Genomic DNA, 14,278 nt, shown 5'->3' with positions numbered 1-14,278 from the left:
CTCCCTCCCGCCCCCCCCCGCGCGCGGGGGTGGGGGCGGCGCGCGTGAGCGGGCCGCGGCGGCGGCCGCACGTGGGCGCGCGGCGGCGGCGGCAGGTACGGGGTGGGGGGGCCGGTGCCGGCGCGGTGCGTCACGGCGCGTCGCGTCGCGCCCCCCTTTGGTTCCGGCGGGGGGGAAGAGGGGGCCGGTCACCGCCCACGAAGCGGCCCGAGGGGTGGGCGGGGGCCGGCGGCGGGCCCGGGTGGGTGGCGGAGCAGCCTGAGGGTGGGCGCAGGGCGGCTGGAGCCTCCGGTGCGCCCGCGGGGAAGGGGGCGCGTCCCGGCTTCGGAGGCTGAAAGCCTCGCCGGGGAAGGGACAGCGACGGCGGCCCGGGCGGAGGGAGGGCGGGCGGGCGGGCGGTCCGCGGTCCCGGTGACGCGCTGTGCCCCGCAGGCGCTGCGAGGATGACCATGGCCCAGGCCGGAGCCGTAGCTGCAGCTGTCACCGGACTCCTCGTCTTTTTGCTGTACGCCTCCATCCACAAGGTCGAGGAGGGGCACCTGGCCGTGTACTACAGGTACCGCCCGTACTCCGTCACCGGGGGCCGAGGGGTTCCTCATTGCTTCCCTCCCGTGTTCCCCCCGGGCTTTGCCCTGCCGTGTGCAGGGCGAATGTGAGTTCTGGCCTCTCCCGACTACTTTCCCTCCCCTTTCCCGGGTGCCGATTTGGGTTTTGAAGCGGAGAGTGCCAAAAGTCTTGGCTCGTCCCGTCTTTTCCAGCCCCTTGCTCTCCCCCTTACGCTGAGAGCTGTTGCCTAGCCAGAGAGTCTTAGAGTCATCAGATACCTTAGGTGGGAAGGGATCTTTGAAGGCCACCCAGTCCAACCCCCTGCAGCAAGCAGGGACACCTCAGACTAGACCAGGAAAGTACCTGCTTTATTGTTGTTTTGAAAGGGGTCTTCTCCCCGGCCCTGGGGCCCGTAGCTGCCCTGAACAGTGTCTGCAGAGCGACCTGTTGTCAGTCCATAACAGCTCGCAGTGGTTGAGCGTTTGTTTCAGTTTTGAGCAAAGGAGCAGAGAAACTCAGCGCCAGCCGTTCCGTGTTTTCACGAGGGCTTCTGCTGGATCTCTTTCCTGTATTTTCTGCCCTTTGTCCTCGATGCCATGGGCTGGTTTCCTTTAATTCTGGGTGTTTTGCGCTGCACGGGCCCTCACGGGATGCGGCAGGAGCCCTGACTGCGCTACAAGGACTGAGCGCTTAGAGCTCTCTTCTGTCACCCGTCAGTCCCCACAAGCAACTGTAGATTTCCTTGGTGCTTTGAGTGAGGGACCGGGCTGAATGCCTTATGGAAATCCAAACTGTCGGCACCACGTCAACCCCTGGATTTTGCCATGGTTACCAGTGAGGCGTTTAGAGAGGAAAAACTGCGCTCTTGAAGCAAAACTTAGCAATATTATTATGAAAGATGAAAGAACTTAGCAATATCTCTTTTCTCTGGAAAAAAAAAAACCCAAAACACCTTAATTGCTCATAGGACTGAAGCAAACGATCATCAGGTTGTGGCAGGTAAGCGTTCATTCTGGGCTGACAGCGCTTTTGTAGGATAGCTGGTGGTAAATTTGCACTTTCATATCTGCGACCCCTCGCGGAGTTACTCACTCTTAAAGCCAGGGCTTAACTGTTTTCCAATTGCTTGAGCCTTTTCCCTGTTTTCCTCTCTCGCTGTAGGGGTGGTGCGTTGTTGACTAGTCCGAGCGGACCAGGCTACCACATCATGCTCCCCTTCATTACCACGTTCAAATCCGTGCAGGTTAGTAGCTCCTCATCTTGGAAGAGGGTGAGCAGGGCCAGATGTTGGTGAGGATATTGCTGGATGGGGGTGGCATCGTGTTCTGGTCTTGCCCCAGCCGAGAGCTGAGCACCATGCAGCTGGTCTCTCTCTCTAAGAGGGGGTGTGTGAAGGGAAGGGGAGGAAAAAGAAACTCAAAACAACCAACCCCCAGACCTCATGAGTTGGGATAAGGGCAGTTTACTGGGACAGCAGAGAGGGAAAAATAGAACAATAACAGGACTTTATGGCAAATTATGCAAAACTGGTGGTACACAATGCAGTTTCTCACCATACTGCACAGCTCCAGCCATGCTGCTCAGAGCTCCCCCAAAACCAGACTATACCCAAAACCGCACATCCTGGAGCTGCCTGCTCCTTCCCCCACCAGTCCCCCTTTACGTTGAGCATGACATAATTGGTATGGAATATCCTTTCTGGCCAATTTGGGTCACCTGTCCCAGCTGGGTCCCCTCCCAGCTTCCTGGGTGCCCCCTGCCTTCTGCCTAGCAGGACAGTATGAACTCCTGTGAAGTCCTTGGCTGCTAAACTGTCACCAACTAAACCATCGGTGTGTCACCAGCACTGCTCTCATTCCAACTCCTGAACATGCTGCTAGAAAGAAAATAAACTCTATCCCAGCCAAAACCAGGACCCATGGGCAACTGGTATTTGTGGAGGGGCATGGCAACGTGGCTGTGGGAGCAGCAGGTCCTAGGAAGCCTTAGGTGGGGGACACAGCCACGCACCAGGATTTGACCTTTCGGTGAAATCTCTGAATGTGTGTTGCTTGGGACAGGAGACATCCGAGTCTGAGAGGCCAGTCTGTGTTTGTGGCCCTCATTGTTTCTACAGGCTTTCACACTGCAGGAGCTGAACGTCTGGGAATTCTTATGGCTGACCTTCTGTCTCCCTAAAAGCAGTTGAAAAGAAACCTGTCTGCTGCCTGCACGGGGAAGCGTCAGCAGGGAGCCAGGGTTTGGTGGTGGGCTTTGGTTCTGGTGTCGTGGTCGTGAGGGTCTGGGCACAGCGTGATCTTCCTGGAGAGTGGGACAGTTTTGTGAGCACTGGTTGTCTTTTTATTTCAGACCACGTTGCAGACTGATGAAGTGAAAAACGTGCCTTGTGGGACGAGGTATGTTTTTTCCTTTGCATTTCTTCTGGCAACGTGCTGTTGTGTAGTCGTTCATAGTGATGTGAAACAGAGGCTAGAAAGGAAAGGCACGTACCCTAAAATTAGTCCTGGGCATGTAGACACGTACATCACACTTGGAAATGACAGAGCAGGAGTTATGGGAGGGAGTGCTCTTACTTTGACTAGAGCTAGTGCTCAGAGGGCATTTGTATTTACAGGGATGTTCTCTTGAGTTTTTCCTGTGGTTGCTTTCCTTGGCGGCCCATTGTTTGTGCTGTGCTGTGCCATCCGCTTTGCGGTGTTTCTAGTCTGAATCTCGCAGCTCCTTACGAGTACAGTGGGCAGAAGTAGGTGGTGGATAGGAATCCTTCTGATGGGAGCTGGGTTGTTTCCAAAACAGCTCAAGAAAAGGAGTCTCCTGAATTTAAGGATTTTTTTGGAGTTAATGCTTTGCCTGGTGTAAGGAGAGAGAGCGTGAGGGAGAGTAAAGAAGAATCCTACGTGTGGGTGGCACATTTACAGAATCACAGAATCGTAGGTGCTGGAAGGGACCTCCAGAGATCATCAAGTCCCATCCCCCTGCCAGAGCAGGTTCCCTAGGAAAGGTCTCACAGGTCGGCATCCAGATGGGGCTTGGGTATCTCCAGAGAAGGAAACTCCACACCCCCCTGGGCAGCCTGTGCCAGGGCTCCATCACCCCCACCGTAAAGAAGTTCTTCTGCATATTAGCACGGAACTTTCTGCACTCCAACTTGAATCCATTGCCCCTTGTCCTGTCTCCACAGACCGTTAGAGAATCATAGAATCATAGGGGTTGTAAGGGACTTCCAGAGATCATCACATTCAAGGGGCTGTTTGGGTTGGGGCACCTGCCTGCTCCGTAACTGTGAGCACGGATCCCCACGGTTTTGAGGCGCCGAGCAGTGACGGAAGGAGAGGAGTAGTTGGGCCGGGTTGCAGATCCTGTTGCGTTGGTTCATTTGCAAGTAAAAGTGATGACTGAATACATTTCTCTGGAATAAAACCAAACCCGCTGACCTGGAGCTTTAGGGTACTTGACAATGTTTCTGTTTCAAAAAATAAAAGATCTGCCTGACATGAATGGTGGTGTGTAAATAACCATACTTGAATGGTAGCTGCCTGCCTTGGCCGTGCTGTATGCCTGGGATTTAGGAGCTAAATACTCGGTTTAATTCCGTACAGTTGGTTCGTTAAGTTCCTGTTAGGTCTCAGGGTTGCAGGTTCAGTTGTGCAGCAAGGTGGCTGTGAAGTTATAAGTAATAACCAGGCTTTAAAACCCCAAACAGGTGGGGAAGCAGTGCTCGGTAAATGATTGAATGCAGTTGGGATCAAAGGTCCCAGCAGCCCTGTCTGTTTTTAACGTGGTACCGCCGGAGCCTTTAGATTTACTGTATTTGGAGTCTGAGCTCTGCAGCTGCTTCATGCTAAGGCTTTGGACCCATGTTTCTGTAATGAAATGTTAGTTTCTAAATAACAAATGGATCAAATCTGACAGGTCGCTATCCTGCTTCAGAGTTCATTCTGAGAATAGATCCTAAACCATGTATATTCCTGGAACACATTAAATTGTCAGATTTTAAAGGCTGGGTGTCTCTTCCACCTTGTGTATATTCCCATTGCCTCTATCCTCATCTACATTAGGAAGTTTCTGAATGGCTGCACGGGTGTCCCATCCCTAATTTCTGCCTTACCTGTCTCACTTCTACAAACCAGCATTAAGCAAATACATTTACTACAGGCTTTTAAATATACTTTGGCACTGGATAGCTGTTTTTTGTAAAACAACTGTCACCTCGGAGACAAGACCTGTTTCGGTATGGCAGGTACAATATACGTATGTGCTCTGAGCTGTGAATTGTTGGGAGATTTCTGTCTGTCTCCAGTGAGAACACATGTGCATGGATCCTCGGGAAGCTCAGCAGTTTCCTCGTGGCAAGTCTCCCGGTTTGCAATATCTGATGGAAAATTAGCTCAGCCAACTAGGTTCAGAAGAGCAAAGTATTCCAGAGGGTTGCGGCAAAGAGTCGGCTGGGGACAGATATACTCATGGGCATATTAATTGTGGGATACGGTAAACGGGTTGGAAGCAGTGTAGTGTAAATACTGCATGAGAGAATTGGGGAAGTAGTGTTTTTTTTTCTTGGAAACTTTACTGGAAAGAATCGTGCTAAATGCAAACGGGCTTTTACAAGGCTGAGAGACCGCAGACAGCCCAGGGCGCCCGGCAGTAATGCTGCTCGAGCGGTAGATTTCCGTGTGCAAGGGTGGGAGAGTCATCGTACAGCCAGGCAGATCAGATCTGACCTTTAAGCCCAGTTTTTACATGCTCCGATTGCCTAATCCGGTACGGTGTTGCCTGTGGTCAGCTTGAGCAGTAAACATTAAACCTTGGACTGGTTTGCAGCTCATTTGTGTTTTTTTTTTTATGGCAACATCCTTCAGCCTTCTGGCCTGGTGTAAGCTGGAGTCCCAAACCACGCGGGGCTTTCTAAGGTCTGCCGAAAAGCCCGCTCGTGTACATCCATCTCCCACATGCTTTCACCTTGTCCTGAAAAATCAGGCTGTATTGCTACCTAATTACACTTAAACTTCTCCTGGGTGCGTGTAGTCTGTGTGCTGATCATCCTTTCAGACGCCTTATGGGCTTGTTCCTCTTTCCCCAACCAAAGAGCCTGTTCAGCCCGGCGCGTCTCAGCAGCTCTGCCGTGAGGACCTTGAGGGGTGAGTGACCCTCATGGAGGGGGCAGGTGCTGGTGTAACGCTGCGTTGGAAACCTCCCCTGGGGCAGTCACTCCCTGCCTTGCGTTTGGCAAGCAAGGATGTTTTGAGGACGGAAGCGGCTCTTCAGAACGGGAGGAGCGCCGTCTGAGGCAGTGTTTAAACCATTGGTGCCACAGAGCGAGTAAACCACCCGTGGGCAATGAGGGGATTTGTGCATTTCTGGGTCAGCAAGGTGCATGATGCTCTGCCAGAGCAAAACTCAACTGCCCAGAGCAGTGTCTGCTGCACCCTGGGACTTTGCTAACATCTTCTGGGCCAGGTTGGTTGCAAGGAGGTCTTGTCTGAGATGCTCATGTGAAGAGGAGAGTGTTGCGGTTTGGTTGGGCTCAAGGGTTTGCAGCAGCACAGTCCAGATGGTCCTTCCCACTGGATGGTGGGAAATGATGATGGCTCCAGCAGTGGGGTGGGTGGAAAAGACACTCTATGTGCTTCATAGGCTTAGATTAAACTTGGTGGGGAAATAAGTGGCTGAATGTCTGCCATGAATATCTATTCTGCTGTCTTGTCTCTGTCTTCAGCGGGCAAGTTCAGTCCATCCCCAGTGATTTTAGGTCATAGCTTGCCAGGAAGCAGGCAGGTTAGGAGAGCAAACACTTAGAGACCTTTTCTAGGAGAGTACCGCCATGGCCAACTTCAGGTGATTTTTTTTTTCTGTGGACTTAGCTTGTGACTGATGGATGTTCAGACCTGCAAAATAAGAAACCGAGTTGGTCGTGGGGGTTGCGTTTGAGCTAAAGGACCAGAGAGACTGAGCCAGTAGGAGCAGAGGCTGGGATCAAGACCTGCGTCAGGACCCTCTTTTCTCTGCCAAGCTGGCAGCACAAGATGCCAGAGGAGAAGACTTGTCCACAGGCTTCTTCTGATGAGATGACCAGAGCTTCTTGATGGAGCAGCAGCCTGGGTGCATGTGCACAGTTGTGTTGCTGAAGAGCTGTTGAATCATGACTTGAATTAAAGTCTGTTAGGTGCTTTGTTCCCTCCGTTTGAACAGTCTGCTCAGTGTTCCTGCTCAAAGGTGCTTTCTTCTTGCTGGCTCAGGAAATGCTGAAGTGAAGGAAAAGCACTGTGGGGAGCTGCTGGGGCACGGTTGTGATGTGTGGACAGAGCTGGGGTTCGCCTCTGTCTGATGGTCAAATAATGAAGGAGTCAGGATCGGGCTGGGTGAGTCTAGGAGGATTCAGTAAAAGAGGGAAAAAGACGCCTTTGCTTTAAGTAGGGACCCCTGTCAGCAGCCCCAGGAATGGTTCACGAGCTGTCTTTTCCCTTACAGCGGCGGTGTCATGATCTACATCGACCGAATAGAAGTTGTGAATAAACTGGCGCCGTACGCAGGTATTTCCCGCCCTGTGCGAGGGGCGGCGCTTGCGTGCCCGTCTGCCCTCACGCTGCCGCGGCGCGCTCGCGGTTTGCGAGGCTCCCGTTTCCCGCCTCTCCTTATCCTTATGGTTTGCAGAGATGACAGTAAGTTAGAGGGTTGGTTCTTCCCTCTTTGGATAGGAATGTGACAGGTACTCAAGCAGCCCTGGCTCTGAAACTAAGCACATGGTGCAGAGCCCCCAGGGACTCTGTCAGCTCGGCCCCTGGGAAGATCATGGAATGAATCATAGAATGGCATGGGTTGGAAGGGACCCCAAGGATCATAGAGCTCTAACCCCCTTGCAACAGACAGGGACACCAACCTCCAGGCCTGGATCTACACAAGGTTGCCCAGGGCCCCATCCAACCTGGCCTTGAACACTTCAAGGGACGGGGCATCCACCACCTCTCTGGGCAGTCTGTTTCAGCACCTCACCACTCTCTCTGTAAAAAACTTCCCCCCAATACCTAATCTAAACCTTCATTCCTTTAGTTTTAATCCATTCCCCCTTGTCCTGCCATTGTCTACCCTTTTAAAAAGTTGAATCCCCTCCTGTTTCTCTGCTCCCTTCAGGGACTGGAAGGCTGTAATGAGGTCCCCCCGCAGCCTTCTCTTCTCCAGGCTGAGTAAGTCCAGCTCCCCCAGCCTCTCTTTGTAGGGGAGGTGCTCCAGCCCTCTAATCATCTTCATGGCCCTCCTCTGAACCCTCTCCAACAGTTCCCCATCTTTCTTGTATTGTGGGCCCCAGACCTGGACACAGTACTCCAAATGGGGCCTCATGAGGGCAGAGTAGAGAGGGACAATCACCTCCCTGTCCCTGCTGGCCACCCAGCAAAACCCCCATTACCTTCTTATTTGAGCAGCAGCCAAAACAAAGGCCCACATGCTATACCTTGCTGTGATTACTCAGCTCGGATGCAATCCCTGCAGCTCTGGTCGGGATGGGAGGGAAACTCCCCAGGTTTCTTTCCACACCTCCCTCCCACTAACAGCTGGCTTCCCACTAACAGCAGGGCAGCCATGGCTTTGGCTGACTGAGTTCTGGAAGCTCCCAAAGGTGGGAGATCCAGCTCCTGCCCGTCCCAGTGCTACACCATTTTTTTGGCCTCAAGCTGCACTAGGGCAGGTTCAGATCAGACATAAGGAAAAGTTCTTCACCAAAAGGGTTACTGGAACTGGGACAGGCTGCCCAGGGAGGGGGTTGAATCACTGATCCTGGCTGTGTTTAACAGCAGAGCAGATGACATGCCTGGGGGGATGGTTCAGTAGAGGACAGGTACGGTTGGACTCAATGATCTAAAAGGACTTTTCCAACCTTGTGATTCTGTTTTCCAACCATGTGGTGAGCAGTGTGTGTCTGTGGTGACCCATGCCAATCCTCTTTGTTTCTTCAGTGTACAATATTGTGAGAAACTACACTGCTGACTACGATAAGACCTTGATCTTCAATAAGATTCACCATGAGCTGAATCAGTTCTGCAGTGCCCATACCCTCCAGGAAGTGTACATTGAGCTGTTTGGTAAGTGGATGGGAGCTGGGCACAGCTGCTGCCCCCATGCTGGAGTTGCTGTCTAGAATTTGGCTCCTTGTACATGCAGGTGTCGCTGCCTCTGTAACTTTAATGAGTAGTGTTTGGCTTGTTGGGTTTTTTAACCTTTCCACATTTGCCTGTAGGAATTTATTTCAGTCCTTTTCATCTTCGGACTAATTCCTGGGTGCACAAAGTAGCCACTGTGCTCTCGTGCCTGCAGTTGTGCCCAGTGCCTGTGTTGATGCTTTTATCTTGTCTGCTTCTACTTTTAGGCTCCTGTTCTGTTGCTGAATTTATTTATTTTCCTTTAAAAACTTCCTTTTGGCCGATTTTAGCAATGGGTTTGTGGCAATGCTCTGATTTTTCCACAAACCCCACCTGGGTTGGTGTGCCTCTGGCTCAGAACGGGACAGACTGTTGCTGCAGGCAGGGAGCGTCCCTTTTGTTTGCTGAAATGCTGAACACCCTTTGCCCTTGGCTTAGATAACCATGAGTTCATCAATAGCTGAACCTTTCTGGAGAGCTAACGTGTGGCTCTCCTCTTGGGTATGTTTTCCAGGGGATGTAGGAAGGGGGGAAAAATGCACCTGATGGTCTCAGAAAGCCTCTTTATCTCGCATTGTAGAGGTACCTGCTCTCCAAGGCCAGCTGACTCTCTGCTGCACAAGTTGTAGGAGAAATGATGACAAGCTAAGCAGTCTCTCTCTTGTCCTCTCTAAACACAGATCAGATAGATGAGAACCTGAAGTTGGCCCTGCAGAAAGATCTCAATGTCATGGCACCCGGTCTCACTATCCAGGTAGGTTCATTCACTAACACTAACAAAGATTCTTCTGTTGTTTTCCACCTCTAATTTGGGTGCTTTTCACTAGATTGATGAGGTTTCTTGCTTCAGTTTTCCACAGAACGTGAAATAGTTGAGCCTTAACTTGAGGTTTATCTGCTGAAGACCATACATATGACAGTGACCCCTTTAAATAAACACTAGTTTTATTTTAAGGGAAGACCTGCAGGGTAGAGTAAAGGACCTTTTAGACCGCAGATCTGGAGGTATTGGATTTAATTTGCAAAGAGCAAGAAAACGTGTTGGCTTTCTTTGTGTAAAAAACATGGGGTTTTTTTCCTTCCCTTGGGGGGTTTTTTAGCTTCCCTTGGGTTTTTTTTTCCTTTCCTCTTTGGGTTTTTTTTTTCCTTTCCTCTTTGGGGTTGTTTTTTTTCCTTTCCTCAGTAATTTTTTTTACCTTTCCTTGTTTTTTCCTGTCCAATTACTTTTGGCACCCAGCAGAGCTGGGAGTTCCAATGTGCCAGCACAGTTCCTACAGGTAATTGCCAAGAAGTGAGATCTTTATCTTTTACGTGCCTGTACCAGAGAGAGGAAAAGATGTTATAATTAAGTGATTTTCTCTTAGAAAATCGTGTTTAATCTGAGCTGGGCTATGGGGTGTCCTGGCTTTTTGACATATTCAAGTTCAAGACAAATAACTGGGAAAGGAAGGCACGATAAGGTCTCCCTGGAACCTTCCCTTCTCCAGGATGGACAACCCTGACCCCAGAGAGGAGCAGCAGGTTCAGCACTAGATCTGGAGTGGAGATGAAGCAGGAGGGTTGTGAAGCAATTTTACAGCCATGGACTGCCAGTACACATCTCCCAGTGCTTGGCGATGAGTCGCAGAACATGCCAGTTGAGCTGGTCCTGCCTCTGGAGGGGTTTCCCTCCTGTTTCGGAGAGAGTCCTCTGCAGAGCAGCTCTGTGGCTGTCTCTGGGAGATGTGATGTCAGCCTCGCCGTGCCAGTCACTCTCGATGATCCGCAGTTCCCAGCTGCCGGCCTCGCCCAGCTGCTCTGCGCTGCCTTCACCGCTGTGTGTCAGTGTGTGGTCGCTCTTGCAAGCTTTTCTCCCGGATAACCCATTCCCGAGCTCACAGCTCCGGTTGGCAAGTCCTGCTCCCGTGGTTTAATTGCACTGGGTTTGTGAGCCCCTGTCCCGAGCGGTGCTTTGGGAAGCATCATCTGGGGATGTGTGAAGAGTCTTTGGGGTGGAGAACTAAGCTGCTGCTAACAAAGGCGGTAGAACTCTTCAACAGTCTGTTCCACAGCCCTTACCTGACCACTTAGCTGCTGTAGAAGGTGGAGGCAGGAGGTAGGAGTGTAGGGGAGCTTCCTGAGAGCGTCTGTGCTCAGCTGTCCTACAGGAGGATCAGGGACCATTACGTGTGATCTGGCACCAACGTGGAGATGTCCCAAGTGCTACAGCCATGCAAAGACACTCCTCCCTCATGCAGCTCGCATGGAAACGTGTAATGTGCAGTGCACTCCTTGCTTTTCCCCCACAGGCTGTGCGTGTTACAAAACCCAAAATCCCAGAAGCCATCCGAAGAAATTTTGAGCTGATGTGAGTAGCTGTACAGGAAACTGTATGAACTGGTTTTGTCAGGGCAGGTGTTCTAGCTTACACCTGGTGCTCAGAAGGAGGGGTGGGCTGTAGCCACTGTGTGCTTGGCTAGGTGTGTTTCTGCATGGCTCTGTTTCTGTAGCTCTTCCACCTGGAAGCCTTTTGGCACTTCACAGAGATGGGTCTCACATGTACAGGGTCCATATGGAGGACTGCTCCCGCTCTTAGATCCCTACTCCTTCAGCATCCCCCCTCTGCATGATAGAGCATAGAAAGCCTGTAGCAGACTTCTGAGGTCAGAGCTCAGGGGCCTTGGTGTCTCACCCATCAGCTCTCCTCCAGCAAACTCACATAATTGCAGACAGATTCTAGTCTGATACGTACCTATGGAGATCTCCTGTCTGAGCCCTTTCCCAGAGCAGGGCTTGTGCCACCGTGGCAGCAGGTTGCTGGGGGCTGAGTCTGGGTGAATTGGGGCATCCCCAGGGGTGGGGATCCCCCACCACTCGGGGCCTGATCCTGGGGATACCCCACTTGCACAGGGTTGGGCTGTTTCCTTTGGGCCTGGTGGGTTTCACGTGCTGGTGCCTTGGGGGCTCTGGCTGTGTCCCTCTGGGCAGTCTGGCCCTGGATTTCCAGCACTGCTTTGGGCAGGGGTGGTGATGGCATTGGGTCACTTTTCCCCTCTTCAACTCTGTCTAAGCAAGCCCAGCTCCCACAGCTTCACCTTGTATCATAGGATGGCTGGGCCCTCTGATCCCCCTCCAGTGCCACTGCTGCAATGGGCAGGGACACCCCCTACCAGCCCAGGGTGCCCAAAACCTCATCCAACCTAGCCCTGAACCCTGCCAGGGATCCAAGGGCAGCCCCAGCTTCTCTGGGCACCCTGTGATAGGGTCTCCCCACCCTCCACAGGAAGGATTTCTGTCTCCCAGCCCCTCTCCAGCTGCCCTCCTGCAGCTGAAGGCCATTCCCCTGTCCTGTCCCTCCCACCTGGTGGCACCAGCCCCTCTCTGGCTTTCCTGGAGCCCCTCTAGGGACTGAAAAGGGCTTGGAGTTCTCCCCGCAGCCTTCTCCAGGCCAAACCAGCCCAGCTCTCCCAGCCTATCTCCAGAGCAGAGAGACCATGGCCTCCTCTAGACTTACTCCAACAGCTCTATGTCCTTCTTGTCCTGGGGACCCCCAAGCTGGTCTCAGTAAGCCCTGGCCTCCACCCCACATCTGCAGTAGCCTTGCCCTGGACTAACCCCTCATTCTGAGGGCCTCAAACCATATATAGCCTCACCAGAGCCATGTAGCAGAGGGGTGATAATCCCCTTCAGCTGAAGACTGAGCTGGTCCTCATGGCTGTGAGGCCACGATGCTGGCAACTGGCCGGCTCCTTGTCCCCCTGGCCTCTCATCCCCTGGCCTGCAGAGCTGCTCCCCAGCTCCCTGTCCCTGTAATGACGTTTCTCACCCTGCAGGGAGGCAGAGAAGACCAAGCTGCTGATAGCAGCCCAGAAGCAGAAGGTAGTAGAGAAGGAGGCAGAGACGGACCGGAAGAAAGCGCTTATTGGTATGTCACCAGTTGGGAGTACGAGCGGACGGGGCCAGGCTGAATTTCCCTTCTTCTGTCCCCCAGTAAGCTAGGGTAGGACATTGTCCTGCATCACTGGCAGCTTCCTGAGTGAAGAGAAGCACAGCCAGGCTGCACCAACAGTCACTTAGAAAACATGAATGTTTGTGCTGCTTGTATCTATGCCCCACCTCCCTCCCCAGAGCAACCTCTGTCCTACAGTGGGGTTTCTGCTGTGGCAGCTCTGCCAGAGAAGCTGCCTAGGCTGGAAGCTCAATGTCCCAGTGCCTGGGAGACCCACAGCTGTACAGGGGCTGTCAGTTGGTGTGACTCCAGAAGCGCTTGTGCCGTGGTTTCTTTCTGTGACTGTGGGTTGGAGTGCAAACTGGCACCACGGGGTGTGGCACAGAGGGACCGAACAACGTGTGTGGCAGGTTCCGTGCCCAGTGCCGGGCTCGGGGTGCTGACACCTTGAGAATCCAGTGTCAGAGTTGGACCCCTTGTGATTGCAGAGGCAGAGAAGGCTGCGCAGGTGGCCAGGATCCACTATCAGCAGAAGATCATGGAGAAAGAAACGGAGAAGCGAATTTCCGAGATTGAAGGTAACCAGGCTGTTGGGGTCATCTTCCAGCTCAGGGTGGTGGCAGGTACAGGATACCTTGGAACTGGGCTCATAGGCATTGCCATCCTGCCAAAATAATAAAGGGTGCAGGAGCACAAGGTGACATGCTGAGGGGGAGGAGGGAGGGTTTGTTCCACCCCTCTGCAGGTGCCTGTCCAAGAAGCCAGCGTTGCAGGTACACAGCCAGCCAGGCTGTGCAACGGCACATGCGGGTCAGGTTGCTCCCATGGGAGAGAAGCTCAGAACCTCTGTGCAGTTGGGCTGTTTGCTTGCTAATGCTCCTTTTCCCATCTGTCTTCCCTTGCTGTGCTAGATGCTGCCTTCCTAGCAAGAGAGAAAGCCAAAGCTGATGCGGAGTACTACACTGCTCGGAAGCTGGCCGACTCCAACAAGGTGAGCACTCGATGGCTGGTCAGAAGAGGACTTGCTTATTCTTTTTCCTCCATGCAGGAGGTGAGGTTCAGGTGGGCAGCACTGGAAAAGTGCATGATGTAACAGCCCACGCCCCGAGAAGCAGCCACCTGAGGTGAGATCTAAGGATGCAGGGCACAGCAGGTTGTCTTTTACAGTCTCTGGTTTCTCCCTTTGTAGCTGAAACTCACCCCCGAGTATCTGGAGCTAATGAAGTACCAAGCAATAGCTGCCAACAGCAAGCTGTACTTTGGTGACCGCATCCCCAGCGTGTTTCTGGATTCCTGTGCCTTCCGGCAAGCCAGTCTGAGGACTGCCCAAGAAACCAGCCTTTCGTCACAGGAAGCCCCGGAGAACTCTGGAGAAAGCCATCTCAGAGCAGAGGAAAGCACTGGCTGACGGAGGTGGAAAGGTACCTGGTACAGCTCAGCAGCCAGCCCGGCTGTGAACAGGGATGTTGCCCTGCGCTGCGGTGGGGCGGATGCGGCACGTGGCTGGACATCTCTTGTACAGGCGGCCGTTGGGTTTGATTTTCTTCTAGCGACACGTTGCAAGTGCTCTGCCTCTTCCGTTTCTTCTCCTGTTAAATTGGTGCTTCCGAGTGAGGGATAATCCTGTACTAACACACCTGTACTGGAATATTAAAAGACAGACACCAGGAAA

General features: G+C 52.7%; 1 protein-coding gene across 2 annotated transcripts; it reads left to right on the top strand.

Annotated features, from left to right (window-relative positions):
• The first annotated feature begins 45 nt into the window (after window positions 1-45).
• ERLIN1 (ER lipid raft associated 1) lies at window positions 46-14,278 on the top strand. Of its 2 annotated transcripts, XM_084265143.1 has the most exons (13): window positions 46-95; window positions 433-556; window positions 1,708-1,789; window positions 2,896-2,942; window positions 7,015-7,076; window positions 8,496-8,621; window positions 9,359-9,432; window positions 10,967-11,025; window positions 12,491-12,582; window positions 13,095-13,184; window positions 13,518-13,597; window positions 13,796-14,027; window positions 14,157-14,278. In XM_084265143.1, the coding sequence occupies exons 2-12, from the start codon at window positions 444-446 to the stop codon at window positions 14,012-14,014; spliced, it is 1,044 nt and encodes a 347-aa protein (XP_084121269.1). In that variant the 5' UTR covers window positions 46-95; window positions 433-443; the 3' UTR covers window positions 14,015-14,027; window positions 14,157-14,278. The 2 variants fall into 2 exon arrangements, with proteins under 2 accessions (XP_084121269.1, XP_084121268.1); XM_084265142.1 differs by having other exon boundaries at window positions 13,796-14,278.

Source organism: Gallinula chloropus (genome assembly GCF_964237585.1).
Source record: "Gallinula chloropus genome assembly, chromosome: 5".
In the NCBI taxonomy this organism is placed as follows: Eukaryota; Metazoa; Chordata; class Aves; order Gruiformes; family Rallidae; genus Gallinula; species Gallinula chloropus.
Note: the sequence above shows the minus strand (reverse complement) of the source record. Positions and strands in the feature narration are given on the sequence as shown.